Source organism: Parus major, chromosome 2, assembly GCF_001522545.3.
Source record: "Parus major isolate Abel chromosome 2, Parus_major1.1, whole genome shotgun sequence".
Taxonomy (NCBI): domain Eukaryota; kingdom Metazoa; phylum Chordata; class Aves; order Passeriformes; family Paridae; genus Parus; species Parus major.
Genome location: NC_031769.1, coordinates 126,378,079 through 126,393,967, shown reverse-complemented (window position 1 = coordinate 126,393,967; position 15,889 = coordinate 126,378,079). Strand labels below are relative to the sequence as shown.

Below are 15,889 nucleotides of genomic sequence, written 5' to 3'. Positions count from 1 at the left end.
ACTCGGTCACTGCCACACCACCGAACCCGTAAGCTGCAAGGCAACTAGTGATGCTGAGGGAGGAACTGGGTAAAATCCACAGCCCAAACTGCCTGAGGGAGTGTCCCTCCCGACCCCACCGACTCTACTGCCACCCGTGCATTTATCCAGTAATTCTCACTGCTGTAACTCACACCTTACACTCAGGCATAACTCAGGTGCACCAGTCACACTGCTGCCAGCACATCGTACTCCTTGAGTCAGGGTAGGAGCAAAGGGGATGTGTTCTGCATACATCCCAAATTCCAGCACTGTTTTTTGTTTCCAGAAGCCTATCACAGCCCCTGTGCAATTGCCTGTTAAAAAGGGGAGAACAGAGCATGGAGAGAAGGCAAAAAGTGCTCCTACTGACAATTCTGCCTCAAAGCAAGTGGCTGTGAAACAAATTATTTTACAGAATAAATAGGGTTGGAAGGGACTGCTGGAGATCATCCAGTCCAACTGCCCTGCCAAGTCAGGGTCACCCAGAGCAGGTTACACAGGAACCAGGTGGGTTTTGAATGTCTTCAGAGACGGAGACCCCACCACCTCTCTGGGCAGCCTGTTCCAGTGCTCTGCCATCCTCAACATAAAAAAGTCCCATTTTAGCTTTGCTGCAATATTTTAACACATGTAAACACAGTACGTTATGAGAATTGAACAAATGTGCACAAGGGACATCACTGCTTCATTGCATTTTATATAATTTCTTTATTAAAAAAAAATAAATCCTTGAACTAATTTACTATCTAAATAATAAATTATTAGAAAAATTAATTTACTGTTGAAATACATTTATGACAGGTCTGCCCTCCCTCTGGCTGCCACCGACCTCCCACCCCCTTCCTGCGGCTGCCTGCAGCCCAATGAACTGGACAGGAGAGCAGAGACTGGTACAGAGTAAGTGAAGGGGACAAGGACAAGCCACATGTAACCAAGAGCCACATGTAACCACTGTTTTCAACAACAAATACGTTCTTCCCTTTCAGAATACTGTACACAACTTATTGCAGACCACTAGACAGCTTCCCTTCTGTTTATGTGAGCATTCCTACTGGCAAGTAATCTCAATCTTGCAAAAAGTATTCAACACTCCTTGAAAGAAATAGTGGCTGAAGAAACTGAATTACAGATAAAAGCAAAGAAACCTACTGAAATGCACACTCAAAGTAAATAGTGGTATTCTGTAGAGAAAAATGTAATCTGACAAAGAAGTTAAAAGCTTAATTGTGAAAAGACCCCCTCTCAGTTTCATTAGAAAGTTTCATCTTTCTAATGCATGGGGAAGGTCAACAGTATTTTCAAATAGTTTTTCAGACGAGCTCAAGTTTAACTGCTCGAACGCTAAGGATAAATTTTGTTCAGAAACAATTTCATATGGAGTGAAGCTTTGTCTGCCTGAATACAATCAGTTGTTTTAGAATTCATATTACAGTAAATTTATAGAATTTATAAATTTTAGAATTCATATTACAGTAAAGGATCCTAAAACTTAAACGGATAAGCTTATTCATAGTAGGAAATAAGTGAATTATTTGAGTACAAAATAAAACTGACCCCAACAACATTTGCCACAAATAAACCAATTTATTACTTTTTGGCAAGTCCCATACAGCATAAGCAAGGATCTTTCACTCACTGTATTAAATTAGTTAACTTTATACAAACTGTAAACATCTTCAACATGACAAACTCTCGGTACAGGTTTTCCCTGATTCTAGAATCTTTTCTCTCTCAATTAAACAAAACTCAAACCCAAATAAACCAAAGAACTGCCAGCTATAAAATGCAGCATGTGCATTTTATATCACATCAATTCTAAGCAATGCAGAGAACAGTACTATTTATTTTTTTTAGTGAAATTTGTAATGGTAATATGAATAGAAACATTTTTCCATGCTGTTGTATCCTATTTTTTTTTTTTTGTTTGAAATGAAAACCATCATTTAATACAATCAAGGTAGTAAACCAAATTTTACAGTAAGCCAGCTGGTTTAGTATATAAACCAGCTATATTTGTTATACTATAACAGATAAATAAGAATGTAAAAACTCCTGATCTGGTTAATAGTTTGTTTTCCAGCAGGCACCAGCCTAAAGAACTGCTTGTCCAAAAACTCCTGCTGTAATTATCTGATTTTTTTTTTACCCTCTCTCTCCCAAAGTGCTTTAAATCAGACATAATCTGACCCATAAAGTGATCACTTATCTCCTTCTTAAGTAAGAGAAAATTTTTCTAAGTTCCAGGAATGTAAGTCTGCAGGCTAGCTTTACTGAAGGACTACAAGATACATACTGTTAGGTCATAATCCTCAAACCAGGGCAAAGGTGTTCAATCTTTTCATGAACCGCTTTTCTCCAAACCAACTCAGCAGCAGTAAAATACAGACAATTCTTTTATTGACTAAGGCTTTAAAAAAAATTTAAAAATTACTTTTCTTGTTAAAAAACATTTGCATTAAAACTTTGGTTTCGGTATGCTCCTAATTTTGAAGTCACATTTACAGACAACAATCTACATTTCTAATGTATAAAGTCAAGCCATATTAAAACCTCTCAAGTCTCTGTGCACCATAAGAAGCAATTAAAATAAATGCAATTTTTTTCAGATCATCTTTAGTTACTGACAAAACCCAAGGTGGTTATTTCTACAGCTGTGTGCAACCAGCTGTTTCAAGTATTATAAAACATCACACTTTAGATGACAAAGTGCTTAGATCAGCAGATCCAGAAATTATGTGTTCAGATGAGTTCCACTACCTGAAGTGAGCTCTGTAAGATTTCTGATTCACCAAAATGCACAGCTGAAAGACTATGGAGAATGAAGAGTGCAGTTAGCTTGCACTGACAGCATAATGTGCAATCATAAATAACAATGCTCCTCCTGCACAAGAGTTGAATTTCTACCCTCAACTGCAAAAAAAAAAAAACAAAACAACCCTACATCAAACCTTGGTAAAAATCTTACATGAAAGTCTCTAAAAAGACTGTGCAATTCCTTCAGCTAAGCAAGATATTCTGCTGCTGGATTTATCTCCAGATCTTCTCTGCCTAAATAAAGAAGGGAATCAATACTATACTGTTGATATTAGATCCTGACAGGACTACAGAAACACTGCAGAGGATACTCCATAACCAAAATACCATCAGTTATTTCAAATGCCTGAACTCTTCCATTATTGTGAAAATCTGACAGAAATAATGGAACAGGGACCTTCAGGTAACCTTAAATCTTCATCATAAATGCAGATTAACCAAAACAGATTTTTATTATTTGCTATTTTCCCTGCAGAACTGGGAGGAAGCTCTATTGAAACAAACCTGATCTACACAGCCACCATTTTACAGAAGATCTTCTAAACATAATTAATACCAACAAATTCAAAATACTGTTGTGTTGTTTTGGTTTGGTTTTGTTTCAGATCAAGACCTCTCTGATTTATAGCCAAGCCTTGAAGGTCTCTTTTTTTTTTTTTTATTTTTTTAAATTTATAATCCATTCCATTTACTTTCCAGTCTTACTGGCAACTTCCTGGAGCCCAACACATAATGATGCAACTGTTATCCATGTGAATGTACAACTTTCATATGCTAGCTGCTGTTTTCTGTAGGAGTGTCTGTCAGAACTTTCACAGAATTGTAATGTTCTCCTAATCCATAGGCATGCCTCATATACCTAAAAAGAAAGTTACAGAAATAGTGTTCAGTTTAACAAAAAAATATGCATCACACCAAACAGTAACAGCACTGGAAGACAATGTAAATAAAGCCAAGTTTTAGCAACAAAACTATATAGGATCATTACATAGAAAAGTATTAACAAAGACAAATTTTAATTCTGGTGACTTCCAGGCACAGTTTGACAAATAATCTGAAGAAGGAAAAAAGTTTCCTCCATCTTGAATCAATGTCTCAACGTCATTATTATTTTGTAATTATTTAACAGGCAAAATGACCTTGCAGCATTCTCTAAATCAGTGACTAATACACATCAGACACTGTCTAATTACAGTTTCTCCAAAGTGTGCCAATCACAAACAATTTCTGACCTGCACAACCATTACTCAAGCAGTGTTTCAACATCAGATGTGTAACAGAAAATAAAAGAGTAGGTGAGAATTAAAGGTGAGTCCTCTGTTACAAAAATAAATGCACTAAATGTAAGTGATAAAATTACATACTTACACAAGTGTTATTGGTTTGCCTGAATATTCTTCACCAACAATAATGGGAGGAGAATCCATTTGCACTACTTCAATAGGTGTTTGCAAAATATGTGACAAAGCCCTTAGCTTTAAGAGAAAAACTATTTAGTAACAAGATTAAAGACAATGCAGGCAGGAGACAGGAAGGCTAGGCATTTAATTTTAGCAGACAGTTCAAGCATAACATTAGAAATATTTTCAGAAAATAAACTTTATTAAAATAAGCAAGATTATTTTAACTTTTAAAACTTTAACTGAAAACAGATTGCCTTGTACTAATTATTGTTCAGAGGATACAACACTGGGCTATTTTCATTAATTTGCTAACAATTCTTTCGTAAAAAATAAGACAAGCTGAAATATATATGTATTTTTTGAAGCTCAAGTTCTCATTTACGTGACAACAACCTAACAACACTCCCCCACTCATAGTGTCAGTCCTTCTAATGATATTTATAGCAAATGAATTTGCTAACTTGCATGCTGTCAAACACAACAGTGGTGCACCATCAGAAAATATACTATTTTGGGTAAACAACCTATAACCAGAAGGAAAAGTTCTTAATAAGCTATTTATGACTATGTCTCTTTATGCCTTCAGGTATCCCTTCTAAAGAAGCCCTTATTTTATAGGTATATTCACCCACTTCAGAATTTCACAAATAAAAATAATCAATACAATACTTACTTCCAGCTGACCACCCCATGCAGCTGTATTTGCTATATCATCACAGTATTTCTCAAATTCCTCTGCAGGGAAAGAAAGACAACTTTTAGTTCTTGTTTGAGAACAAGCAGCTGAGGAAATACACTGACTGTGCAATGAAGAGCTAGAGACAGAAAACAACAAACATATTATAAAAGAAAACATGTACATTCACTGAAGAAAAGCAGATAAAAAGAGCTGTCAAAGAAAACCCCCAAACTCATTCTGTTTTAAAAATAAAATTTCAGACTGAAGAGAGGGATAACAAAAGAGCATAAATATACTACAGCTAATATTTTACTTTTTTTATTCAGAGAACAACTGGTAACAACAAACATGAATTTGCATACTGTTTTCTTTCTGTAAAGTTTCAGAGGATGTTTTAGAAACTTTAGAAAATAATGTGACAGTCAGTAGTATATTTAATTCTTACATTAGCCAGGTGTCAGGTATGTTTTAAAAATCTTGTAACTGCATGTAGTTAAACAGTTGGCTGGGGTTCTTTAAATTTCCAGATTAGCTGCCTTATTTTTAACCTCCAAAGTATTTAATCTCAATAGTTCCTTTGTAAATAGCTAAAGAATTTTTTTTCAGATCATGTTCTACAGAAACCAAGTTTAAAATTTGTAAATTACAAACCCTCAAGCTTTTGAACCTTACAAACAGATTTTGAGAAAGGAGAATCTTCAGATTTTCTGAAGACTGCTCAGAATGACTTTTCATTCATTTCCTTTATAACAGAAAAGCACAATTCCCTGTTGCTGTGCAGAATTTGACTCAGTATTCTCCTGGGACACATTTAACCCGTGACGAAAATCTCTGTCAGCATGGGAATGACATCACCTAGGGACCACATGAAATCCACAGCCATGCCTATTAAACAAATGTAGCATTAAATTAAGGAAATTTACACAGTCATTTCTGGGGTGTTCCACACATAATGAATAAATTCTGTATTGCTCAAATAAGAGATACATAAACTCTGTTTTTACTCAACCTACACCGTTGCTCCACACTACAGCTTCTTTATATTTTTCAGTTTAGCCTATTTGTAAAAAAATGCTTCCAAAATACTTTGCAGTGAAACAACAAGGTAGAATAAGAAAATGCACCTATTCAAACTACTATTAAATAATTTTTAACAGATTTCCTATGTACATTGAAATATAAAACTTGACAAGAAAATCACTCCAACCTGGTAGCCAGGCTGTTTATAATAAATCACATCCCAGAATGAGTTCACATCATCTAGAAACCAGCAAGTTTTGTTTTGTTTTTGTTTTTTTTAATGGGGAATAATATTTCCTAGATTAATTTAAATACATATACTAATTAGAGATCCAGGTGTTCCAAGTATCATAGCAGATCATAATTCTGTGTTCCTTGAAACACAATAAAGTAACAAAGTTACTAACACCATAAAAGTCCCAATTCAGCTGTAACTGAGACTGAGATGTATCAGAAGCAGTTATAATAGTTCTTAAAATCTCTTATGCTACAAGTCTTACCTCTGCTATACATATCTCCAGTATTAGGGTTTGTAAGAAAAGGCAAGAAGTCATCAAAGTGACTTTGCATATACTTTGCGGTTTGGTTCCTCAGAGTTGCAACAGTCCAGGAATTTTGGTGATCCTTAAGCTGATCTTCAATAGCTCTGTACATGCAATGGCCATCTGAAGGGATTTGCTTAATTTCTAAGTGTCTTGCTGCCAATAGGGAGGCAAGTTTCTGACTTTCAAGATGTCTAGCACCTGTTAAATTTTGTATCTCAGCTTCAGCTATTCTTTCTTCTCTTTCTTTCTCCAAAGCAGCTTTTTTCTCCTTAGAGTAAAAAAACACAAAAATTACATCAAATATTAAAATTTAGAATATGCCTGTATAGTTCTCAGCTTAGTGCTTGCTTCTAACTCTTCCAATGTTTTCTCAGCACATTCTTATCTATAAAATATTTGTCTGAATCAGTACTACCAATTAGAGACCTCCTAAACCCAAACTTTAGCAAATGCTAAGTGAACAATATAACCTAACTGCCTCTGATGCCACACCCAAATTTATATGACAAGAGAAATCTTAGTTATTATCAACATGCAAAATAACACCTTACAACACTCATATAAAGGCAGCCTTATTAATCATAGTCCTTTCTTCAGGATCAACTATTTCAACACTCAAATGTGGGAATTCTAATTAAACATCAGAAAATACCGCTCTTTCATAAGAAGTGTGAGATCTACCAGTTAAGTATATGACTGCATAATGGAGCTCATGACATGAAACTGAAACTCCCTCAGGACAGGTACTCTATATCATAAAAGACTGCTCCTAACATAAAAAGATGGCTAAGAATGCATGTAGAGAATATGCAATGTAATAATACAACAACAACAACAAAAATTATTTTCATAGAATGTTTCGTAAATTCATGCTGATGTTAATAAAGGAGCAAGAACCAAAGTAAATGAGCAAGTAAGAAAGGAAACAGTACAAAGAATGATCTTTCCATTTTCACACTTAAAATTCACCACAAATCAAGATCAGACTGGTTTAGGCAATAAGAATATAGGAAAACTAGACCAGAGTTCCTGGTTTGCCTAGACATAGTGCCATGAATTATGAACATGCTTTTAACATGTTTGTAGTGACCATGTAAGAGGGGATGAAATATGCAATAAAGCAGTATTCCCCTGGCCCTGACCCAATATGCAGATTCATGCAGGTACAACAAGAATGTTAATCCATCATGACATCTGATATTGAACAGACAGATCTAAGCCTAACAGACAGGACACTAGATAGTGTTTCTTAACAACTCAACAACAATTTAAAAATAATTTCTTCAGTATTGATATTCTTTCATTGTATGTGTAAAGTGCTACTAGTTGCATAATTTCCACATAGTATTATGTATGTAGTATAACTACTTTACTTCTTTAATAATATTTTTAGTGGAACTCTTTCAAAAATCATTTGCTTTACATCGTATCTTTTTTTATGGCTCACATTTTCTGACATTCTGATTCCTGGCTCATGGCTGAGGGTAGAAAAGTACAACTATTTATAAAATCCTCACATATCTCCAGACAGCAGTTTAACAGATTTTCAAGGCACCCAGTAGGGACAGCATCAATACAGAATTACCCATGTAATGTCCCCTACAAAATTGTCTGCCTTTGGCTGTTAGAGTTTAGTTGAACATAATGTCAATCATTATTTGCAAAATGTTTAACGTGGAGTCATACCCGCCTCTTCTGTGCTTTTGATATTCGATGATGCTGAATCTGCTGCTCTACTCCTTCAAGCTCTATATTTGCAACCCCATCAGCTATGGAATCTGTCTAAAAAGGAAAAAAAAAAAAGTTAAATGTTCTTATTAGGATAAACAACAACTAAGATACTCATCTTCTGACACAGTTTTAAGTTCTCTTCCAGGGTATTTTTATGAAGTTTAACAAAGACCTGTGTATAGCACAGAAGCCATCAGAGCATTTCACATCACAAATAACTGTCTTGCATTTCATTAATTTTCTGCAGTCCTGACAGAGTTACGTGCATCTCAAATTTAAGCTGCATGTTCTCTTACATGCTGGAGTGTGAGCACTGCTTACTGGCTTTAAGAAAAAGCTCTCCTCACCATGCCAGCCATTAGCAAATTCTGTGAAAATTAAAGCAGAAGTGTCCATCCTCTGTATCAAAGCCTAACCAGCAACTAAAAAAGATAGAGTTCAAACTTCTCAAAAAAAATGACAAACTTAACCCTAATAGTAACTGTATGACTGCTGACAAAATCGCAAGACAAAACACACTGGACAAGTCAAACACTTGTTGAAGATCATCAGTACTTGAGTAGTTTACCTAAAATAACCAGAGTGGCAATACAAAGCACTACAAATAATAATTTAAAAAAATAATTCTCTAATATAACTGAGTTACTCGTGTAGCCCTAAAAGCAACACCACATACTACTTGTGCACTTGTGCACCTTTCCCCCTACTCTACGTTTAATCTCTGTTACAGCCTGGCATTTGTGAAATGATTTTCCTTGTATGCCTCATCCATGGATTCAGGAAGAGAGTAAATCTTATCATCAAATTTGGTCATGCTTTTGTAAATTTATATTAAACCTGCTTTTGAAATATTGTAATATAATTTTACAGTGATTCTTTAAGTAACCAAACCACTCTTGCAACAGTGCTCAAGAACAAAAACCCCCCCACTGTTACATGTCCCTTCCAGCACTGCCCATTTACTGTAACAGCTAAAGCTTTCCTAAGTTGTAAAGAGTTACTAGTACTGTGAAGAAAAGGATACCTACTTTGAAGCGTTATTTCATCGATTTTTAAAAGTTAAAAAGGCCCTAACACAAACTGTACCTGTATGACTTCAGCTGAAGTTAGGGTACCTACCTTACTCTGTTCAAGTGAAGCTTCCTTCAGCTGCTTTAATTCCTCCTTGTGCTTCTGTTCAAGTTCTGCCTCTAGTTTGGCAACTTCATCTGCCAGCTGTTTTCGTCTCTTCTTATCATTCTTGGGAACAGCATTTTTCATGCCTTGAATTTTTGCTGTTAGAGAAGCATTGCAATAAAATATTATTTCTTAATATATACTCTATGGTCATTGCAGAAAATGACTGGAAGTCACAAAGAAAAACTAATTTACAAACATCAACAAATCAGTATGAGAGTTTAGCTGCGAGACTGCCAATTCTAATCCTCACATTTTCCAAATGGCTAAATTTTTTCTTAAAAGATGCAAACTGCCTTCTTTTTCTTTCTCTGAAGATGAGACAAACTTATGCCAGGTTACTAGTAAAAATACATTATGAACTTCATCAATGCAGCAGACTTTGGCCTGTTGCCTTCAAAAAGATTATGTGGGCATCAAAATATCAAATCTCACAGGAAAGATGTGCAATTTTTAATCACATAAGCAGCAGATTAAAATTAAAAACTGAGTTTACCCACCCTTAAGACAAAGTCTCTAAAAGCAAAAAACAAAAAAAAAATCTTAAATTGATTAAAGTCCCTAAGTATTTTGAGGCTGTAAGTCAATGTTTCATTTCTAAAATCACAGAATAGTTTGGTTAGAAATGGTGTCCAGAGGTTATCTAGTTCTACGTCCTGCTCAAAGTGGGACTCAATTCAAAGCTACATCAGGTTATGTTAATTGAGATGCACCTCAAATTTACTCGGGTGACTATGCAGTCTCCAGGGACAGGCATTCAGCAACCTTTCTGGGAAACTTCTTTCCCAATATTTAATGATTCTTGCTATGAAAATATTTTCCCATATTCTTCTCATGAAGATTTTTCTTGTTACTCTTCAGCCCGTGTCTCTAGTCCATTCTCTATCCTTTGATGAGTCTGGCTCCATCCATTACACAGTGGGAACTACAACCAGATTCATCCATAGTCTTCTCTTCTCATGTGGTCTTAAATGAACACTCCCCGCTACCTCTGTCACTTCTGTATTCACTGTTTTAGAGTTACAGCAGCAATTATTTAACACCCTGCCTGCTATTCATCACCTGTACATTTTCCTGTCCTTCACCCTTGACTGACACAACTGAGCTGAAGATGATGGCAATGATAATGAAACTTTTCAAAGGGAGGCAGAAAGAATGCTCATACTGAAAGATTTATGTTAAGCATTCAGCTCCAGAGATGAATAAGCTGAGTATGACAGAAAAGCAGCTTTGTTCATTAAAATTAACATAATAGAGGAGAAGGGAATCCAGAGCATAGAAGGCACACACAAATACACAGCTGAGGGTACGGGTGGTGGAAAGGGGGAGGGGGGGTGTAGAGACAAGTACCATCAACCAGAGAAGGTGTTGGATTTTCAGAGGTTGAGATGCACCTTGTGTTAATTCTTACCAACAGTTTTGCTCTCTGGTAAACAGCAATCAATGCATATTCCAGGAATGTATTTTTCTAGTAGGCAAATATGTACCTATAAGTCACTGCTGCTCCCTGCTAGGAAGATTGGGGCTCTGCCTTATGTATATGCCCCCCACCAACTGGTAGTGGAGAATTACCTTCTCCAGGTGTAAAACCACCTTCTCTATGTGGAAAAACCCTCTGCTCCTCAGCCTCCCCCAGTTAATGTGTTCTTTTACCCCAGGCACCTATGTCAATGCTTGATTCCTACCCTTCTTAGATTTGAACCGAATCTGAGAGAGGAACAGACATCTCAAAGCAGTAAGTTCCTATAGATTTAGTGACAGTATGCAACCTGACTCCTTTCTTCTTTAACCCTCTGATAAAAGGTTGCATATGAGCCAATTTCATTGTATACCAAAAAAACCCCAACCAAACAAAGAAAAGGCTGCATCAGTATACCAGCAATGAGAAAGGCTCAACAAAAATGTTATAATAACTATGAAACTCAACAGAATCTGTCTATCAGACGTCCTTAATTATATTAATACATCGTAATACGGTAGGTCAAATAATGTAAAGTGTTACACTTTCATACTGAAGCACTGTAAGACCACCCAGGTCTTTTATTACACTGATAATTATATTATGGCTGGACAGGATATGACAATTCGGTTCAGATCAACTGTACTTGGAATGAAGAAACGTAACAGGCTGGGCAGGAAGAGTCCCCATACAAGCTTTTCAGTCTAAAATGCTTTTAAAAACCACACCTCCTTCAAGTAAAAACCAAAGCAACTCAACGCGAACATCACGGCAATGGCTCAGCATTAAGCCGCAGCTCCCGCTCATGGCCCGGCTCCCGAGCCCACGGCAAGGCGAGCTCCGCAGGCCGCCGGCAGGACCAGCACTGCTGCCGGCAGCACAGCCCGGCTGCCACACCGCTGCTCGCACGCACCATTTGGCTACCGCCGTGCTCATCCCCCTGCGAGGGCACTGCCAGGGCCGCTCCCTCCTTCTCCACAGCCGCCGCCGTCCCTCCCGCCCCTCCGAGCTACTCGCGCTGCCGAGCGGGGTTTCCTGCGAGGGAAGGCGGAGAGGGGACGCCGAGCCCAGCCGGCCCCGCGTGTCCCCGGCCCCGCGTGTCCCCGCCGCCGCTCCCCAGCCTTCTCCCCGCCCGCCCAGCGCCGGGCACGGCGCCCCTCACCCTGGAGCTCCCGCTTCTCCTTGCGCTGCCGCTTCACCAGCTGCTGCAGCGGCCCCTCGGGCCCCGGCTCCTCGTCCCCAGAGCCCTCCATGGGCGCCCGGAGCCGGCGGGCACGCCTGACCCCCGACCCCGGCGGGAGGCGGGAGCTCGCCGCGCTTCCGCCAGCGCCGCCCCGCCCGGCGCCGCCTCAGCCGCGGCGGGAGAGCCGGAGCGGCCCGGCCCCCGCGCCTGCCCCCGGGCCCTGCGCTCGGCCCGTGCGGCGGGCAGGAATCCTCGCTTTGTTCCAAGGCTGAGCGTTCCTGTCCGTCGATGTCTGCGGGGTACTCGCTCCTGCCCTAATGGCCCGGTAAAGGACTCCTGTGGACAAGTCTGCACTAAGAAAAAACCGCACGTTTAACTCAGCTAGAGGTAGATACTGTTAAAACAAGGAGGTGAGAAAGCAATCGTTTAGGGTTTAGCAAATAAAGGAAAAAAAACAGTATTTAGCCTGTTCACTTCTGTGCAAAATACACAGAGTGTTGCATGTGCTGCTGTGTGTGTTTCTCTCGAAACCCGAAAAGACAAGAAAGGCTCACGATTTTATAAGTGGTGGTGTTTGTGTGTCCTCACCATTGTGAAATTACTCCTCAGACAGTGAAACATTTGACAGTAAGAACCCCATTTTACAGTAAAAAGCAGACTTCGTGTTGGGGCCAAATAAGCATGTCAAAGTGAGAACTACAAATTGTTGAGTAGTGAGATGCTTCTCTGTTCAGTGCAGGCACCAACACTGTGGAACATTTGGTACATATGAACAAAATACAGCCTATAAAAATTAATATTTTAATGATGAGTAAATTACTCAAACTGAGCAAAAACTGAGAGCAAAAACTGGTAATGGAACATCGTTTGTTCTTAGCTCTTACGGTCATTGCTGTTACACATTTTACATTCTTATGAACAGAATGTCTACAAGAATGCCTTCCTGGAGGCATTTAAAAAACAGTAAATATGTTTCTTAGAGATATGAATTGGTTAGGGACTTGGCAGTGCTGGATTAACAGTTGGACATCATACACATCTTTCCCAACCTAGACTATTCTGAGTTTCCATGAAGTACAATGCCAAGTGTAAAGAAAGAACACAAGTCTAAACCAGAGTCATAACATGATATATCAAACTCTCTTGCTGTATAGAACCACTTATTTTTTTAGATCCCCTTTAGAATTATGCTGAAATGTAAATGATTTTCAGATTCATATGTTTGTACCTGAAAGTATCATTTTCTTTTACTTCCACCTGCTATTCACATCTTTTTAGAATAAAAGACATCACAGATCAGCTAGGAAGAGAGAAAGGGGACAACTGACTTTTAGCTAGTGTAGCACTGGAAAGCAGTAGAATGGCCTTGTAAATATTCTTCTAATCCAGAATAGGGGTAAATCCGTGTTGGATTTGGTTTGACTAACATATATGTGCTCTCTGTCAGTTTGTCTGTATCTGTATGTGTCTATATGTATATATCTACATCTACATGTGTATATATGTGTATATCTCTATATATACGTATATGATATAGGTATATATCATATCATATAGATATAATATAATATGTGTATATCTACCTGTATCTATATATTAATATTATTACATTTACTACATGTTCTTGAATATACTGTATATTTTAAAATAGAATACCGGTTTATACTGTTTGAAAAGCACCCTTTGCAGATATCTCGGTGTGCCCTGGCTGGGGAAAGTGGCTGGGGACCCAGGCAACGAGCTGTGAATGGGCAAGGGCGCTTTGGGGACCTGCAACACCAGCCAGGGGGTGGCTGGTCACCACAAGGCTCTGAAGGACCTGATGAACACTGAGGAGACCCCAGACCAAAACTCACCACTGGACCAAGAGCTGTCTGAAGTGTGGGCGTGCTGACTGTGAGGGAATAAAACTCCAGTGATGTTTTTTTGGGGAGGGTCCTTCCACAGGGGCACGCAGCTGCACCATGATTAAATAAGAGCACGTCTGGGACTCTGCTGTTCCTCGAAGAGCAGGCAGTAAGTGTGCAGGAGCATTGCCCAGCTGTAACCTGGAGCGGTAACTCAGCAGAACAACGGCCATCATGAGGCACTTTTTGATCTCCACAAATTAACTTTCCTGTGGCAATGTCTGGAAAATGGATTCCCAGATCACAAGGATTATTGTTATGTTTGGAACAGCTGTGCATGGCTGAGAAGTCGGCAGAGGGAAGCTGAACCAGTGGTGACGCTGGCAGTGGCAGGGGCTGAGCCCCACCAAAGCAGGAACCCTGGCACTCTTCCTGCCTTGGCACTGCCCTGTCCTTTAAATACTACTTCAATACCGTCTAACTTTCCTCCTGTGGGGCTACTCCAGGTGTTTATCAAACACCCATGGGGTCCAAATTATTTGGCATTACAGGGAAGTGAGATGCCAAGGCTGAGGGAAAATAGCAAGAAGTGTGCTCAGCTGTAATATATGTACTGGATATGACCCAAGCTGGGGGGACATGCCTGTGCTTTTGAAAGAACTATTCTAGCCAGGTGAAAGGGAAAAAAATAATAGCAAAGCAGAACTATCACAGCAGCCAGGAGGAAACAGGAACCCCTGGCCACTGAATGACCCAAATTGTAATAATATCATGGAAGACAGGCCTGTGTGTCAGACAAGAGTTCAAAACCTTGTTGAAGCAATTTTATCATGAGGAATGAAAGGTTAACTGGACTAAAATAATGGAAAGTAAACAGAGAGTGGATGACAATCCTAGAGATTTTTGGGGCTGCCTCAAACAGGTTCTGCTAGAATATGGAGGAATGGCTTCACAAAACTTCAATGATACACTTGCAATTAGTGTCTTTGTAGGTCAGGCAGCACCAGACAGCCGAAAGTATTTTTAGGAACATATGCCAGGGTGGTAGGGAGTAAAATTCATGTGTTGCAGTATTCATGTGTGATGGGAAAAAGTAAAAAACAGAGGGCAGAGCATGTAGAGGAGAAAAGGGAAATTGGAGGAAAGTGGAAAATCTGATGGCTGTTGCCTTGACAGGAAATCTCCAGGGGAGAAAATGAAAGAGAGGAAGACCAAATACAATTAGTGGACCTAAACCAGAAAGCAGAAAGAGACAGAGAAGGGATGTGGAAATGGAGTGTTACTATTGTGGAAATTTAGGACATAGGTAAAGAGAATGGCCTTTCCAACCAAGTGGGGGAGTAATTGTGCAAGGATAGATTGTCACGATGACTAGAGGCCAGCAATTCTACTGAATTTGAGGGAGCCACACAATTAGAAATACACAATTTGTGGAGAACACCCAGATCATCAGGGACATACTGTATGTGGGGAGTTGGTGTCATTGTTGAATTTCTGGTAGATACAGGAGCCACACTGGCTGACACAGGGCATGTGGACCTGCAACACCAGCCAGGCAGGGATAGTCAGTCACCCAGAGACTCTGCAGGACCCAGTGAGCAACGGGAAGACCCCAGACCAAAACCCACCATTGGATCAAGAGGTGCCTGAAGCACAGACTGTGAGGGTCTAAAACCCCAGTGATCTTTTCATTGGGGTCCTTCCCCCAGAGGCATGCAGCTCTGTAAGTTAATGCACCACAATTAAATTACTGAAAAAGAAAGGACATCTGTGACTCTGCTATGGGAAACCTGGGTTTGAGCTGATGAGGGGAACTTAGATCTGAGTGTGGGGTATGCCGGGAGTCAAACCTGCCAAGTCACTGGATCTACTTGCTGGAAAGGGGCTTCTGTCACAGCACTAAAATCGGAAGTGGTGCAAGTGGGACTCCCAGATTGCCATCAGAATGGCCAGATGGGAGAGTTTCCTTAACATATAAACCTTCTACATTTCTCGATTTTTTTTTCAAAAT

At 39.2% G+C, this 15,889-nt stretch overlaps 1 protein-coding gene across 9 annotated transcripts in view; it reads right to left on the bottom strand.

Annotated features, from left to right (window-relative positions):
* Nucleotides 1-1,585: 1,585 nt before the first annotated feature.
* The window catches only part of OTUD6B (OTU deubiquitinase 6B), a 28,129-nt gene continuing 13,825 nt past the window's right edge, over nucleotides 1,586-15,889 (bottom strand). For 7 of the 9 annotated variants that reach the window (XM_033512332.1, XM_033512330.1, XM_033512329.1 and 4 more), the window contains 6 exons: nucleotides 9,333-9,487; nucleotides 8,169-8,264; nucleotides 6,438-6,750; nucleotides 4,912-4,973; nucleotides 4,204-4,310; nucleotides 1,586-3,694 (listed from right to left, as the gene is read on the bottom strand). In XM_033512332.1, the coding sequence (XP_033368223.1) occupies nucleotides 3,610-3,694; nucleotides 4,204-4,310; nucleotides 4,912-4,973; nucleotides 6,438-6,750; nucleotides 8,169-8,264; nucleotides 9,333-9,487 (818 nt within the window). In that variant the 3' untranslated portion in view covers nucleotides 1,586-3,609. Of the gene's footprint in view, nucleotides 3,695-4,203; nucleotides 4,311-4,911; nucleotides 4,974-6,437; nucleotides 6,751-8,168; nucleotides 8,265-9,332; nucleotides 9,488-11,761; nucleotides 11,781-12,010; nucleotides 12,185-15,889 lie in introns of those variants that run through there. The other 2 variants (XM_015618088.1, XM_033512335.1) reach the window with 2 other exon arrangements.